The 15505-nt window shown below is 43.3% G+C and overlaps 1 protein-coding gene across 4 annotated transcripts in view; it reads right to left on the bottom strand.

Annotated features, from left to right (window-relative positions):
• VTI1A (vesicle transport through interaction with t-SNAREs 1A) overlaps positions 1-15505 on the bottom strand; it is a 328448-nt gene that overhangs the window by 304957 nt on the left and 7986 nt on the right. For all 4 annotated transcript variants that reach the window (XM_056849725.1, XM_056849723.1, XM_056849726.1 and 1 more), the window contains exon 3: positions 13682-13792. In XM_056849725.1, the coding sequence (XP_056705703.1) occupies positions 13682-13792 (111 nt within the window). The remainder of the gene's footprint in view (positions 1-13681; positions 13793-15505) is intronic.

Raw genomic sequence — 15505 nt, 5'->3', positions numbered from 1 at the left:
GCTCGGAGATACGCCAGGCTGAAGACACTGCTATGAGGAAGGTGGTTTTCATCCTCAGCATCCTTAGGGAATACCCTTAATGGGATCAAAGGGAGTGCGCATCAATGCTGTGGGAACCGCATTGAGGCACCACGTGGGGAAGCGATGGACTACTGGAGGCTTCATTTGAACCACTCCCTTTAGAAATGTCAGAATGTGGGGATGCCTGGAAGGAGGGAAAACCTTCAAAGACCGTAAGAACTGTGGATATGGCTGCCCCCTGTCTGCGCAATGTGGAAGCCTTGAGACCCTGTTCAACTCCATAATGGAAGAACTCTAGGATCTTGGGAATCCCTGGTAACAGTGGATCGATGTGCTTGCACCTACACCACAGAACAAAGACTCTCCAGGACGTGTTAAAAATCCTTCTAGTGGAAAGTCTCCTCGCTTCTATCATGTTAGCAACCACCACCTTGCTGTATCCCTCCTCTGAGAGGGACTTCTTTTCATTTTCCAGGTGGTTAAGTGAAGCCATTGGGGTTCTGGGTGAAATAAGGGACCCTGATGAAGCAGGTCTGGGATCTGGACGGATAACTCCTTCAGGCTGGGAAACCTGGGTCTTCTCGGCCAACAAGGAGCAATGAGAATGACGTTTGCATCCTCCTTCCTGATCTTATTACCCTTGGTAGAATGGGAATGGGTGGAAAGGTGAACAGTAGTTCCTTCGGCCATGGGGACAGGAGGGCATCCATGTTCTCTGCCTCTTGGTGGAAATAACGCGTAAAGAATCGAGGGAGAAGGTGAATGCTCGCCGAGGCAAACAGGTACACCTTGGGCTGGCCGAATCTCTCAGCGATCTGATTGAAAACTATCCAGTTGAGAGACCATTTCCCTTCGTCCAGAACCTGACGGCTCAGCCAGTCGGCCTGGAGATTGATAACACCCCTGACATGTTCCGTTGAAAGGGACAGAAGATACATTTCTGCCCAGGAGAGAATGATCTCGGCTTCCTGATGGAGCCTGGGAGACTTTGACCCCTCCTGTTTGTTAAGGTAAGTTTTCGCGGACACATTGTCCGTGCGGATCAGAATGTGTCTGCGACGTAGGAGGCTCCTAAAGTGCTGTAGAGGCAGTTGAGTGGCTCTTAGTTGTAGTATGCTTATGTGTAATCTCTTTCCCTTAGAGACCACTGGCCCTGAGCCATTTGGTCCTGGCAGGTAGCTCCCCAACCCTCTAGACTGGTGTCTGTGTATACCTGTATCTGGACCCCTATGACGAAATGTACCCCTCTGTTGAGATTGCTGTTTTGGTACCACCACAGGAGGGATTGGCACAATTCCAGGGTAGGGGGAAGGACTTGACCCCGCTGTGTGTGATCAAATCCTGATAGGGTTGTAGGATTCCCTGGAGCGGTCTCGAGTGGAACCTGGCCCACGGGACTGAGGTGAGACAGGCTACCGTCTTCCCCAGCAATTTGGCAAGGAACATGATCCTGCCGTGGCTGAAGCTGATTACTGACTGAGTCATGGAATGGATTTTGATGATCTTGTCCTGTGGAAGACATATCAGGTTCCTGTGAGTGTCTATGATGACCCCCAGGTGTTCTAATCTCTGTGTTGGCCTCAGTAGATTCTTTTCTAGATTGACAAGAGACCCGTGGTCGTCTAGATGTGGGAATATTGTAATTCACTCCTGTCGGAGTAACGCCACCAGCATCACAAGTATTTTGGTGAGGAAGTGGGGAGCAGAAGCCAGACAGAAGGGAAGTGCCCTGAATTGGTAGTGTCTCTTGGCATAGCAAAATCTGAGAACCTCCTGTGGAAGGGGGAATAGAGACGTGAAGGTATGCCTTCTTCAGATCCAAGGAGGTTAGGACCTGGCCCACCTGTAGGGCTTCCATAGTGGAACGGAGGGTCTCCATATGGAATTTCCTGTATCTGACCCTTTGTTTAGATGATTCAGGTCCAAGATAGCCCTCCAGTCCCCATTTTTCTTGGGGACTGTAGAGAAGATGGAATATACCCCGTTGCCAATTTCGGGGTGAGGAACTAGTTCTACGGCTTGAATTTGATGTAGGTGGGATATGGCGTTCAGGGTTCATTGATGCTTTGTCCCTGCGGAGAGATTTTGGGGAGTTCACAAATTTGTCTCTTGGGAGAGACGTGAATTCTATGAGATAACCTGTTGATAACACCTGAGAAACCCATGCATCTGTGTAAGACCTTTCCCACTTGTGGCGGAATCGTAGGGGTCTTCCCCCCCACACACCGGCTGTGACTTGGCGTCACTGTTTAGGGGCTTTGGAGAACTTGTCTCCATTGTTGCCCGAGAATTGATGTTGTCCCTGGGGGAAACGACAAAATTTGTTTCCCCTTCTGCGAAAGGAGCCCTTATTATTATTATTCCAGGAACCCCTGCATTGTTCTGGCCTGAAGGGGGCCAGAGAGTGGAAAGTTCTGAAACTGGAGTAGGCAGAGGACTGTCTTCCCTCCTTGTTGTAGGATATTGGAAGAACCTTTTTCTTATCCTTGTTCTCCACAAGGATTTTATCTAGTCTTTCCCCGAAGAGTCTTCCCCAGTGTAGGGGTATGACATGGTCAGTGTTTCGGTTTTTGAGTTCATTTGCCAGGGACGAACCCATAGTGCTCCTCCGATAGCAATGTTGGAAGAAGTGGCTTGAGCTGTGAGGGACATGGCATCAAGAGATGCGTCTGCCATGAATGCGGATGCCTTCAGAAGTCTCTTAAGGTCTTCCGCAATCTAACGATTTTCTCCTGCACAGAGCTGAATAATTTACCTGAGCCACACGATGGAGGCTCTGGTCATAACGGAGGCTGCTGCCGAGGCTTGTATTGCCAGGGCGGAAGCCTCATGAACCTTTTTGGAAAGAATCTCCGCTTTCCTATCTAGTGGGTCTCTAACTGACCCCATTCCATCTTCAGATGGTAAATCAGGTGAGTGAACTGCCGCTACCGGGGCGTCAATCAGGGGAAGTTGAAAGAGACATGGCCTGTGGAACCATGGTGTACTGTCTCTTGTATTGGTAGGGGACTGTCTATTGGCCAAGGGTTTGTCAAATTCAGCTTGTACCTGGGTTTCAAAAAATTCTGGGAATGGGATCTCCCAGATGCGAGGTTTGGTACTTGGGAAGAACTCCTTGGCTCCCTTTTTCCTGGGTTTAGGAATGGAGTCGGCTACAGGGTTTGGATTCTCATTGAGGTCTAGGGCTACCAGAGCCTTGCTTAAGAGTCCCTGAAAATCCTCCGCTGAAAATAGACGGGGATGTTGTTCTTTAAGGAGAATGAGAGTGTCCTCATCGGAATCAATCCCCTTTTTTCTCTGCCTTCTAAATGTGGGGCCACTGAAGAGGTATCCTCCAGGGCTTGAAGGGATTGAGAGTGGGGGAAGGGGCCTTGAGTGCAGCTTTAGTGCACCACTGCGGATTAGATTGGTCTCCCTGTCCCTGATGGGAGCCTTGTGAGGTGATTAGAGCAGGATCTGAACCCGTGCCCTGCATGAGAGGGGAAATGGATTCCTTGAGGGCCATCATCATTTGAGCCTGCGTATCCAAACACCCCGTTAAACAAATCCACAATTTCCCGCCGAGTTAGAGACGTCTCTGCCTCGGTATGCATTACATTACCCCCTGGTGGAGACTTCGGAATGAGTTGAGAGCTTTCTTCTAAGGCGCTCCTAGCTGGAGTGGCTGTCACTGCAGTCTCTCTCCTCTCGCTGTGATTCGCGCCATTTTTAGGCGGCTCAACAGAGCGCGCCTCTTTGGGGGCGGTCGGCCCTTCCGCGCCTTTCACGGCGTCGCCGCCGCGGCTGTTAGAATGCTCTCTGTGACGTTGCCCTGTCGAAGCGACGAGGGCTGAGTCATGGACCCCCTCAGACAGGAGGTCTGAGTCAGAGTCTCTCTTAGCATCCGCCATCTTGCCCAACGGGGCGAAGTGGGGAGCAGGAGGAGGGGGAAATCGAAAGTAGCGGGGGAAAGGGACGTTTGCGGCTAAAGCCGACGAACGGTAAAGGAGGTGAGGAAAGGAAAACAGACTCACTGAAAACTAGACAAAGGTTAAAACGAATGGAGTACACACGAAGGAAAGGTCTTTGAAAACGAGTCGGAGTTCAAGAACGAAGCTGCTACCCTGATCAAGGCAGGACGGAAACTGGAAGTTCCCGCCCAGGCGGCAGGAAGTAGAATAAAGATTTTTTGGTCCTGCCTACCCTGGGCACGTGATGGTAATACCCGCGAGTTTCAAGATGACCTCCAACCAGAACGAGAACATGATGGATAAACAAGGGAATATTAAAGCTTGGGAAAAATCAAATGAGAAGGCAATAATATCTCATGGTTGTTATATGATCACATGGCTGTAAAATTGAGAGAACTAATAAAAAAGGTGGATATTTAAGAAGGAAGATGACTTTTGAACAATTAATCATTGGGAAATTTAAGACATTTACTAGGAAAAATGTATAGACAATTTTGTATAGACAATATATAGAAAAATGTATAGACAATTACAATATCATACCAAAACAGAGCAAGCTAGACTGTATGACAAAATGGATGCACAACTCTGGAGAACGTATACACATGAGTAAATGGGAGAATCATTGGATTAAGGAAATAAAGTTCACTGAAAAGTATTAAAAGAAAACGGGCATAAAATGATTTTGAGATGGTACATCATGTCTAAAGATATAGCAAAAGCCAACAAAGATTATAATGGGAAATGCTGGAAATGTGATAATACAGATGTAACATTTTATCATATATGGTGGACATGTAAGAAAGCAAGGAAATGTTGAATAATGATACAGAATGAAATGTAAATGTTTGTGATGGACTCAAAAAGAGTGTTATTAAATATTCTACCAAGCAATATTTCAAAAACACATAATGAACTATTTAAGTATATGGTGACAGGGGCAAGAGTGGTATATGCAGCAAAATGGGAAGGGGAGAAATACCCAGATTTAGATGAACAGATTAACAAATTAACAGAATATGCAACTGTCACAGAATTTCTGGGAAAATGGAATGTTTTTTAAAAATTATATAGCTAGAAATTTGGAACAGAACTGAATCAAATTTAGATAAAATAAAAGAGCTTTAGGTAATAAGCAAGCAATTAATGTGCTGATATGGAACAATATGCTATAAACCAGGGGTGGGGAACCTCCGGCCCGCAGGCCGTTTAAGGCTCTCAACATCATTGGCAGTGACCCCCGAACTCTCCCGTGGAAGCCGCTGCCATTGCTGCTGTAGGGCAGTGCGCGCATGCGCGTGTGTGTGTATGGGGGAAGCCGGGAAGGCATCCCCCGATCATGTGCGTGTGTGTGTGAGTGGAGGGGGGGAGCTGAGAAAGCTTCCCCCGATCGTGCATGTGCGTGTGGAGGGGGGAAAGCCGATAAAGCTTCCCCCAATCGTGCATGTGTGCTGGGGGAAGCCAAGAAGGCTTCCCCCAATCAGGGGCCACTAGCGTGGCCCAGTGAGTGTGTGTGTGAAAGTGTAGAGGGGGGAAGCCACGAAGGGTTCCCCCGATTGTGTGTGCGCGTGTGTGTGTGGTGGGGGGGAAGCCTCCCTTTCCTTCCTTCCCTCTCTCCCTCCTCTGCATAGCCTCTCCTAGGGTTGCCAACCTCCAGGTGGTGGCTGGAGACCTGGCAACCCTAGCCTGCCTGCCTTCCTTCCCTCCTCTGCATAGCCTCTCCTAGGGTTGCCAATCTCCAGGTGGTGGCTGGAGACTTAGCAACCCTAGCCTCTCCCCGCCCTGGCCAAGAGATCTACACCTGGTATGGCCCCCGAATGATATTATAAATGTGCAAATGGCCCTTGGCAGGAAAAAGGTTCCCCACCCCTGCTATAAACAAAGAGCAATGTAATTGAATGAGGTTGACAATAGAATTACAATTTTGTATGGCAAGCTTCATATATATTATTGTCGAAGGCTTTCACGGTCAGAGTTCATTGGTTCTTGTGGGTTATCCGGGTTGTGTAACCGTGGTCTTGGTATTTTCTTTCCTGTCCTTCAGTGTTACTCCTCTGAAGATGCCTGCCACAGCTGCTGGCGAAACGTCAGGAAAGAAAATACCAAGACCACGGTTACACAACCCGGATAACCCACAAGAACCAATTCATATATATTGTTATATTAAGTTTACATTTTAATGTGTTTGTGGTTGTTTCTGCTTGTTAAAATAGAATAAAAATGTTAAGTTATAATTTAAAAAAGAAGATGCAATTTCTCCTATGCACAGATCCTGTTTTCACCAATGTTTGGGACAGGGAACGAATAAATCCTTCCTGCAAGGTCTTGCGCCTCCAAAACTTTATTACTGCTTTTAAGAGAATGGAATTTTACTGGTAAATTGGTGTATAAGCTTCTGACCCTTCAACAGATCAATGATGCCAGGAAGATACAAAATACTTATCAGTAGAAGCCTTATCAAAAACACACAATTCAACAAATTCTGTATATTCTACAAATCTTTCAAAACATCCCAAATTGAACAGTTTGGGTATTCTGTAGCTATTAACTGTTTGTTGCAGGGATTCTGCCCTTACCTATCCCGTGCTTGCGTCAACACATGTTCGCTTCTCTTTTACCATGATGTTGTGACCTGCCCTGAAGCAACCTCAACATGGAACGAAAGCTCCACAGGGGAAATTTTCCACCATGGTCCTCACTACATTCAAGACCCCCATGCACTTCAGGATCTCCAGAGGAAAGCTTTAGTTAGTAACCTGGAAGAAATAATGAGTCAACAATCCCTGAAGTTGACCCATATACCCTCAGAACCTCTACAGTCTTCTTCAGAAGTAAAGAAGATAGAAGATCCAAGCAGAAGCCTGGACCAGGCAGAGGAGTATACATCTGGCAGCACAATCCTACTCAAGGGAACACTCCAATACATCTTATGACTGCATACCTGTGCTGGCCCAGTAAAAAATGGGACATTTTTAAAGGACATTTATATCCTTAAAATTTAAATGATTTTTAAAATATTTTTTTAAGGCTAGAATACTTAAATACAGGAGTATTTGTGTAGAAGTTCAGAATTCAAGGAGAAACACCTATTTCCCGCGTTCCCAGCAGCAATAATTTACTGCTTTATAGATATACCCCTTTTATGGATGTTAGTAATCTGCAGGCTAAGGCTCCCCTTCTCTCATCCTACAGTACACATACGTGCATGGCCCAGCTAGTTTAAAGCTGCAATTACAGCCCTGCTCTGCAAGACTAAAACTCCTTTCCATTATATTAAGAGGGCATGTCTTTTTTATAGTTTTGTACAAAGGGACAACAAAACCCTCAGAAAAAAGAAAGGACGGGAAGCACATAGGTAGGCTCACGAAGTACAGGTCCTTGGGATCCTACTTAGAGCACTGCTGATAATATGGAGGACATCCATGTACTCTAAAGTGCAACTTTAGGAGAATGCATGATTTATTGTGAGCAAATGGCACATAATAATTTTATGCTTAGCACCACTTTCCCTATCTTCAAAGCAACTGCATGAAACAAACTGGTTAAAAATGGTTTTTAATTACAGATTTCCTGCATCACACGCAGTATCCCAAGTGCTGTACACACAATAGGGGGTGAAAGGCACATTGACATATAATGACAATGATATAATTATGTTAGGAAAGGAACTGTTAATGAAACCTCTATTAGCAGATTCATCATCAGCATCCCAAAACATCCCTTAGAAGCGCTTTGGAAGTTTTCTGCAAACAGCAAACTGATTGCAACACCACCATTGGCCACAAGATAGAGCTGTGCACACAATACTCAGTAAGCAACTCTCTACAATGTGAAATAAGTACTGTATTTGCCTATCATACAATATTGCCGGTTATTTGGCAAACGAACTCCACATGACTTTCTAGAATGCAATCAATGCATTATCAGATTCTTATCAGCTTCCCCAATTTCCTTACCAGCTTTACATTATCCTCCTCTCCTTCTTTCTTCTCACAACAACCCTATGAGGTACATTAGGCTGTAAGTATGTGACTGCCCCCAAAGCACTCCTTTTATCATTTTACGTTTGTTTTTTTAAACCCAATGTATTTTTTTAAAGATTTCAAACTTTTCTGCAAACCTAAGACCCTTTTCAGATTTGTAGAAAAATTTCTTGCCCATTCACCGCCCCAATCACTGGATTTAAGTCTCATATTTGGCCAATTTGACTATTATTATATCAATTACTCTTCAGTCACCAGTTTTCTTGTTTTGCATGTTTAAAAATCTTTTAATGGTGATGGCATTTTATTAATGCTGTGAACTGTTTTTAAATCAGGATATAAATATTTTAGATTAATTATTAAGTACAAGAACAATGTTTCTTAATGCGAATGCTCAACATAAATATACAAACATTTAAAATATTTCTAGGCCACTTCCTAAGCAAGATTCAAAACAATGGGGAAAAAACCCCAAACACCTAATAAAAATAAAATAGAAAAATCTGTACAATATTTGAGCAATAACCAAGTTACAAGGAATAAGTTAAATACTAAAATCATGAATTAAAACTGAGATTTAGAAACAATACATTAATTAACAAAGGACACGCTAGTCACTGCCATATTATGGGACAACAAAAATGTCATCACCTTGTGCATAAAAAGAAGTTTTAGTAGGTACCAGGAAGGGAGGTTCTCACAGATGAGGTGCTACTACAAAAATGGCCAAGTTCAAGAGACAGTATAGTTGAGCAGCTGCTAGGGCCCCAGGAGACCCTGCTGCTGATCACTAACCAACAGGTTTTTTTAAAGTGATTTATTTTCCCTCTAAAGTATAGTGCGGGTAAGCTAGCGTTGCCAGCTCCGGGTTGGGAAATACCTGGAGATTTTTGAGGCGGAGCCTGAGGAAGGCGGGGTTTGGGGAGGGGAGGGACTTCAATGCCATAAAGTCCAATTGCCAAAGCAGCCATTTTCTCCAGGTGAGTTGATCTCTATCAGCTGGAGATCAGTTGTAATACTGGGAGATCTCCAGCTAGTACCTGGGGGTTGGCAACCCTAGGGTAAGCAGTGGTGCGATAAGTCATTTGAAACCTTGAGTTTTTCTATAAAAAGGTACTGAAAAGGAAAGGTGATTTTAGAGTGAGAGTGCTTTTTTCTGAGCAGCCAAATGCTGATTAGAAGGAAGAATGACTGATAAGATTATTGCCATGCTCAAACACTCCCCATGCTCTTGTTCCTGCTCCTGCCTCCTCTCCTTGATGTGAGGATCTAATTAAAGGCTTCTGAGTTTAGCCAATGAAAAGTTAAGGAGTTCCCTGGGCCTTCCTGTTAAGACGGTTGGCACTGTTGCCAGGAACCCTTTCTTTAATGCTTTCTTTACATTTAATTCTTAAACTGTCTATCCTTCCAGATTCAGCCAATTTAGCTATACTGTTCTATGCTTCTGTAACTTCCAGGGTGGATTACCAGAATAGTCTCTATGGAAGACTACACAGGAGGACAACTTTGAAGCTTCAGTTGATACCACAATACAGCTACATACCTCATACTTGGTACTGGTCAGCATACACATATTATTTTAAAACAACCAACTGGGTTCCAGTTTGCTTCCAGGTTCTGTTCAAGGCACCCTTCACAACAGACATAGCAGAAAGACCACATACCTAACACAATGGTTCTCACTCTGTGGCTCACAGAAAGCCACAATCACAGTTCCCAGCAACCGAAACAGCAACATGATTACTGGATGCCTTGCAGCTCACCCACCACACACATAATAATATGAAAGATATAGATACTAATATTAAATATACAACTCTTAGCTGTCTGTGCATTTAATTATCTGTCTGCCAGTTTGATACATGACTGTGCCTCTGAGTCCCAAGTTCAGTGACTATGCTCAAGAAAGCAATTTGAACTCTTTCATGTGTTTGCGAGTAAGACTTTGGTTGTTGCTTTTCATAATTGAAAGTGCACAAAAGGATACCTCGCTTCAGTATGTTGAGGGGAACCTTCTGGCAAATTTTGAGATCTTTGGAAGTTGGCTTACTGATTTCCACAAATTCATATGTGTGTTTTGACATAATTGTCGTGTCAGTTTATCAGAGCTCAATTCCACATACACCATCAACAGAACTGTTATCTCCAACTTGTAAGCAGATTTCTTTCATTTCAGTCATTTCAATGAGGAATGGGTTATTCACCAGAAGCAAACGTCTGTCTTAATTCTTAAAATCACTTTATCTGGCCTAATTCTCATTCAGTTCAACCAGCACATTACAGCATTAACAGCATGAGGGTTCTGCTTTATCACTTTCTGCAAGTTTGAACAAAGGATGATAATCTCCTTTGCTGACACTGCTACAGAGTAACTGCAGTTTGACGGAGAATGTTTTGAAAGCCATGTGCAGTCTGTACACAGTTTTATTCTTGTCTCACATCTTCACATTTAATTCTTGTAAGTGCTGAGTATCATCACAGAAAAATGCAACTGAGAGCAACCAGTGTGAGTCGCTTCAGAATGAATATGGATCAGTTTCTTCACGCCCAACAACGAAAGGTTTGAGTGGTTCAAAATCAGCCAGAAAATGTACCTTGCAAAAGCCATCTTACCTCAGTGAGCAAAACCAAATTCTCACAGTGGGTGTCAGATACCTTACACAGAAGCTAAAATTGCTGGTGTTTCCTAGAGTGGGCTCTGATGTAATTGATCAATCTAACTACATTTGTTATTTAGAGAACAGAACTTCGCAAATAATGCTTGCTGATGCACAATGCAACAATATGAAAAAATCTCACCCACATATGCTTTCAGTACTCGTTTCAGCAAAGTTACAGCCCTATTTTTTCTACCGTGCATAGCAAAAGCATAATTAGTTATTGTGAAAAAAAATTCTGGTTGTATGTTGAACTTTTTGAACACCAGCCAGTTATCCAATAAGGTGATTATTATTTCCTCTATGATTGTTCCATGTTGCAGGGGAACCATGTTTAATAATTCTTCTGCCACATCAAGATCAGTAGTTGTAGCAAATATAACTGTGGGACGTCATTAATATCAAGGCATTAATCCACAGGCAAGTTGATAGACTCAGAAGATGACAACCTTCCCTTGAAGATATCTGCACTGTTTTACAAGGTATCTACTGCCCATCTCAACACAATTGAATCAGGTAACTGGAGCTTTTCCACCTCTTTCTCGAACTCCTTTTTGTCAAGAATCAGCATTGAACATACCATTAATGTGCACTCTTATTATCTCACCATTACCTTAGGGTTTCATCTGTTTAATTATTTCATATGTGATTTTCTATGAAGCTACTGTGGCTTTTTGACTTGTACTAACAAGAAATATATTTTGTTGTTTTACTCTGTGCTTCTTGAGGTTTGTAAGTTTCTGAATATGCTTCTGGGGAAAATTAGTGATAGAACTTGGATTAGATGTAGTGTACTGTCTCTCAAAATTAGATTTTTTTAAATTGCACAATGAAAATATCACATATTAAATAGATGCACTACCAGGCACAAAGAAAAAATCATGCTCCCATTCCTCTCTACAGGATCTGTAGATTTTTCTCTTTGTATGTGCATTTTTTGCCATGTTTTCCTTCCCTTTCTTGGTAAAGAAAAGCTCTCCTAGCATCCCTCTTTTTCCCAGATGTCCCATCTCTTAACCTCTTCACCTATAATCCAAATGCACCTATGAAACAAATTTAAATCATCAAACAGCAAGGGCACAATCCAGCAGAAATTGTGTGTGTGTGTGTGTGTAAAGTGCCGTCAAGTCGCAGCCAACTTATGGCGATACTTTTTTGGGGTTTTCATGGCAAGAGACTAACAGAGGTAGTTTGCCAGTGCCTTCCTCCGCACAGCAACCTGGTATTCCTTGGTGGTCTCCCATCCAAATACTAACCAGGGCTGACCCTGCTTAGTTTCTGAGATCTGACGAGATCAGCAAAACTGGGACATCCAGGTCAGGGCCCAGCAGAAATTAGCTGTGACTAAATCTCATTGCAATGGAACATAAATTCATAACCACGACCAAATCTCATGATTTTGCTGGGACTGTGCCATATGCGCTTTGAATTTTGCATCATCTTAAAATCAACATGTAGGTTAAGAATGGCAAGCACCTGTAAACATGTCTCTCTCCCCACTACTGTTGAACCTTCACCAGCTCTTCTGGAGTGAAGGGAAGGGCTTGGAAGCCAGTGCTATGATGTGAAACGGCATGCAAGCTCTTTATTAGGTTGGAAATTAAAAAATAAATGCTTCCCTATGTTATCACTGCTTTCAAGTTGAACTCTAGTGCTGCAGGAGAAGGGGTAATTAGAACCTTTCTCTGTGCTAAATTTTCAACTTGTAATGAATTTTTATGGGTTCACGTTAAAACAAAAGCACACTATAAAACAAAACCTAGAGCTAAATTGCATACAAAAACATAAAAATAATTAAAGCAATTCAAATGAAGTCTCTGTTAGAGACAGGACATTTTGGTAATCTTAACTGCAAAAGCCTGCTCTGGCCAGTAGGATCTGAGCAGGCAAAGACAGCAGGGAAATCTGCATTCCCTTCACTTCCCACTCTGTTTTTTCACTCTGTACCAGCACAAGGCAGATAGTGAGATGGTCCAGGTGCTGGGAGAAGACCAAGCTGACTGAGGCTGCCCCTGCTGGGTGGGAGGCAAGTAGGTTAAGTGAGAATACCGCCACCAAGCAGAAGCCATCGGTGCAATGTAGCATGGGCCCACCACTGCCCTCTCAACCTTGCCCAGTGGTCCCCAAGGGCAATTGTCCCTGGTTGTGCTGGCAGAGGGCAATTGCCAACAGGACTTTTCAGGTTAAGGACAAGCCAAGAGAAGCAAGCAGTCACAGCCTTGCATGAGTTGCCCTCCATCAGGAAAAGGGGTGAGGGCCTTTTGGCCACCCAGTCTGCCCCTGCAAAAGGCTCACAGTTTTACTCATCTTCTGTTCTCCAGCGATGGCTTGTTCGGTTCTATGAAAAAAGCACACAACCGTGTGGGCTTTTATCCGTGTGGGCTTTTTCTTGTGTGCATTTATGACCGTGGGGGGTTTTTTTGTGGGCAATTTTCTTGTGGGCTTTTTTTTGGTTACCGGCTTGTTCAGCGCAGGAATCCCCTGCAAACTGAAAACACTGCTGAGCAATGGCCCCACCTATTTCCCTGTAACATAGGATGGGTAGGGCAACCCTAAGGATGGGGGCAAGGAAATATACTGGTAGACCCTGCATCTGGAAAGGCTGCTAAGAGGAGTGAGCCACAAAGTGAGTATCACTGCCCTAACAGGAGCCCACAGGCCCACTTAGGTCCATTCAACAGTCCTCGTTGGCTGTGCTTTCTTTCCACCAGGTGGGGCCAACATCAACAGCATATGCCTTTTCAGTTCCAAGCTCCAGTTTTACAGAATAAGCTGCCAGCTTCAAGCTCAGGTTTTGCATGGCTTACAAAATTGTCCTTGTCCACAAGCTTTTGTGTGTGTGCTTGTGTGTGTGTGTGTGTAAAACACTCTTGTCTAACTGCCAGTTTAATGGGGAATCTGGATTTTTAAAATTGTGTTTTATGCTAAGATATGTGATCGACGATAAGCAGCATTGAACTTTGGATAAACAGAAAGTGTAAATTTTTAAATAAAAGGCATCACACTGAAGAGCAGATGTAGCACCACTGAAAGCTTCCTTGCATAAAAGACCATGTATGAATCTACTCACAAAATCAGCTTCAAGTTTCTCCATTTCTTGTTTGTAGCTCCTCATTCTGTTGCTATACATGCCTCGGCTTTGTGGAGGGATTTCTCGAACTTCAAGTTCCATTTGTTCCAGCTAGTGAATAAAATATACAAAAGGAAAGAGAAGAGGGAACGATAAAAACAGATAAAACATGTCAGTTTGGCTTGCTAGAAATAATTCAGGAAGGAATTCAGGAATGAATAATTTAATCCTACAAAAATGTGGCATTGTACAGGTCTTTTCAATAGATCTATTGTGGTATAAGCTTTCATGAGCTAGAACTCACCTGGTCAAATACATGAAGTTGTAATAATGACAGACACACTCATACACACACATGCGAATAGTGGGGTCACAGGGCCATGAAGTGTAAAGAACATAAATGAGTTTATGACATTTCTTCGCATAACTGAAATGCATACATAGCTAGAACAGACTAACTCATTTATAAAAGTAGTCAGTGTAAAATACTACCTTTCAAATTGTGCTCTGCACTTATGGTGAGATGGAAATCCAGGGTTCTGATCAAATCTGAATCCCTCAATCTCTGTCTCTCACACACAGCACACAAGGGTGACCTTGGGTCAGTCACATACTCTCAGCCTAACCTACCTCACAGGTTTGTTGTGAGGAGAAAATGGATGAGAAGAGAATGATGTAAGCCACCTTCGATCCCCACTATGGAGAAAGGTGCGGTATAAATGAATTAAATAATAAATTAACAGCTGAGATGCACTTTGAACCTGGAACTTCCTGGCTCATAGATCATTCTCTAACCCCTATGTTATACTAGCTTAACTAAACAGAAATATAATTTTCTATACATTTTTCATATAAAACCTTTTGAGAACAACCAGAAATGAAGTACAAACATTTTTACTTATTTATGATATGGATAACAAGTTTACTACAAGTACTTTATTTACTATTTCTGGTTTAATAATAATTCAGTAGCACAAAGGCAATGTATGATTTTTCTTTATCCAAAGGGAAATCTGGGGAGGGTTGATTATGAATTATGAAAGAACAGTTCCTGCAGAATTAATTGGACAGCAGGAAACAAAGCTAAGAGAAGGCCAGGCCTCTGACCACAGTAAAATTCAACTGCAATGACATTCTAAGTGAAATTTTGCATAAAGATTCACATGTGTCAGATATATTCACAGGTTACCCAAGATCTGCAAGCATGGACAATGTAAGGTACAGCAGGTTATTCACAGTGGCACCATCCATCTCAAGGCAGTGGCACTACTTCCCTCATTTATGACTAAGTTTCCTCCCTGCCCTAGCATGGTTCACTCCTTCAGGTCATAAGCTATAACCAGAAGAATACCTTTTGAGAGGTTATTCTCAAGCATACGATCTTGTAAAGAGCTACTGCACACCATCTATCCTTTAGCTCAGAAGTCTCAGTCTCTATTCCTAGGGCTTCTTTTTTCATACCACTTTCTTAAGAGGTTTTGGGGGTGGAGCCTGAGGAGGGTGGGGTTTGGGGAGGGGAGGGACTTCAATGCCATAGAGTTCAATTGCCAAAGTGGTCATTTTCTCCAGATGAACTGATCTCCGTTGGCTAGATATCAGTTGTTAATAGCAAGAGATCTCCAGCTAGTACCTGGCGGTTGGCAACCCTACAAGAACATAAGAAGAGCCCTGCAGATCAGCGGTGCATCTAATCCAGCACCCTATTTCACACAATGGCCATTGGGTGTCCTGGAGGCCAAAGCCTTTCCCCAGTTTCATAGGAACTCTTCATTGATTTGTCTATCTTTTAGCTTTAGTGTATTCTGGTCCAAGAAACCTGAAACC

This window comes from Euleptes europaea, chromosome 5, assembly GCF_029931775.1.
Source record: "Euleptes europaea isolate rEulEur1 chromosome 5, rEulEur1.hap1, whole genome shotgun sequence".
NCBI lineage: Eukaryota > Metazoa > Chordata > Lepidosauria > Squamata > Sphaerodactylidae > Euleptes > Euleptes europaea.
Note: the sequence above shows the minus strand (reverse complement) of the source record. Positions and strands in the feature narration are given on the sequence as shown.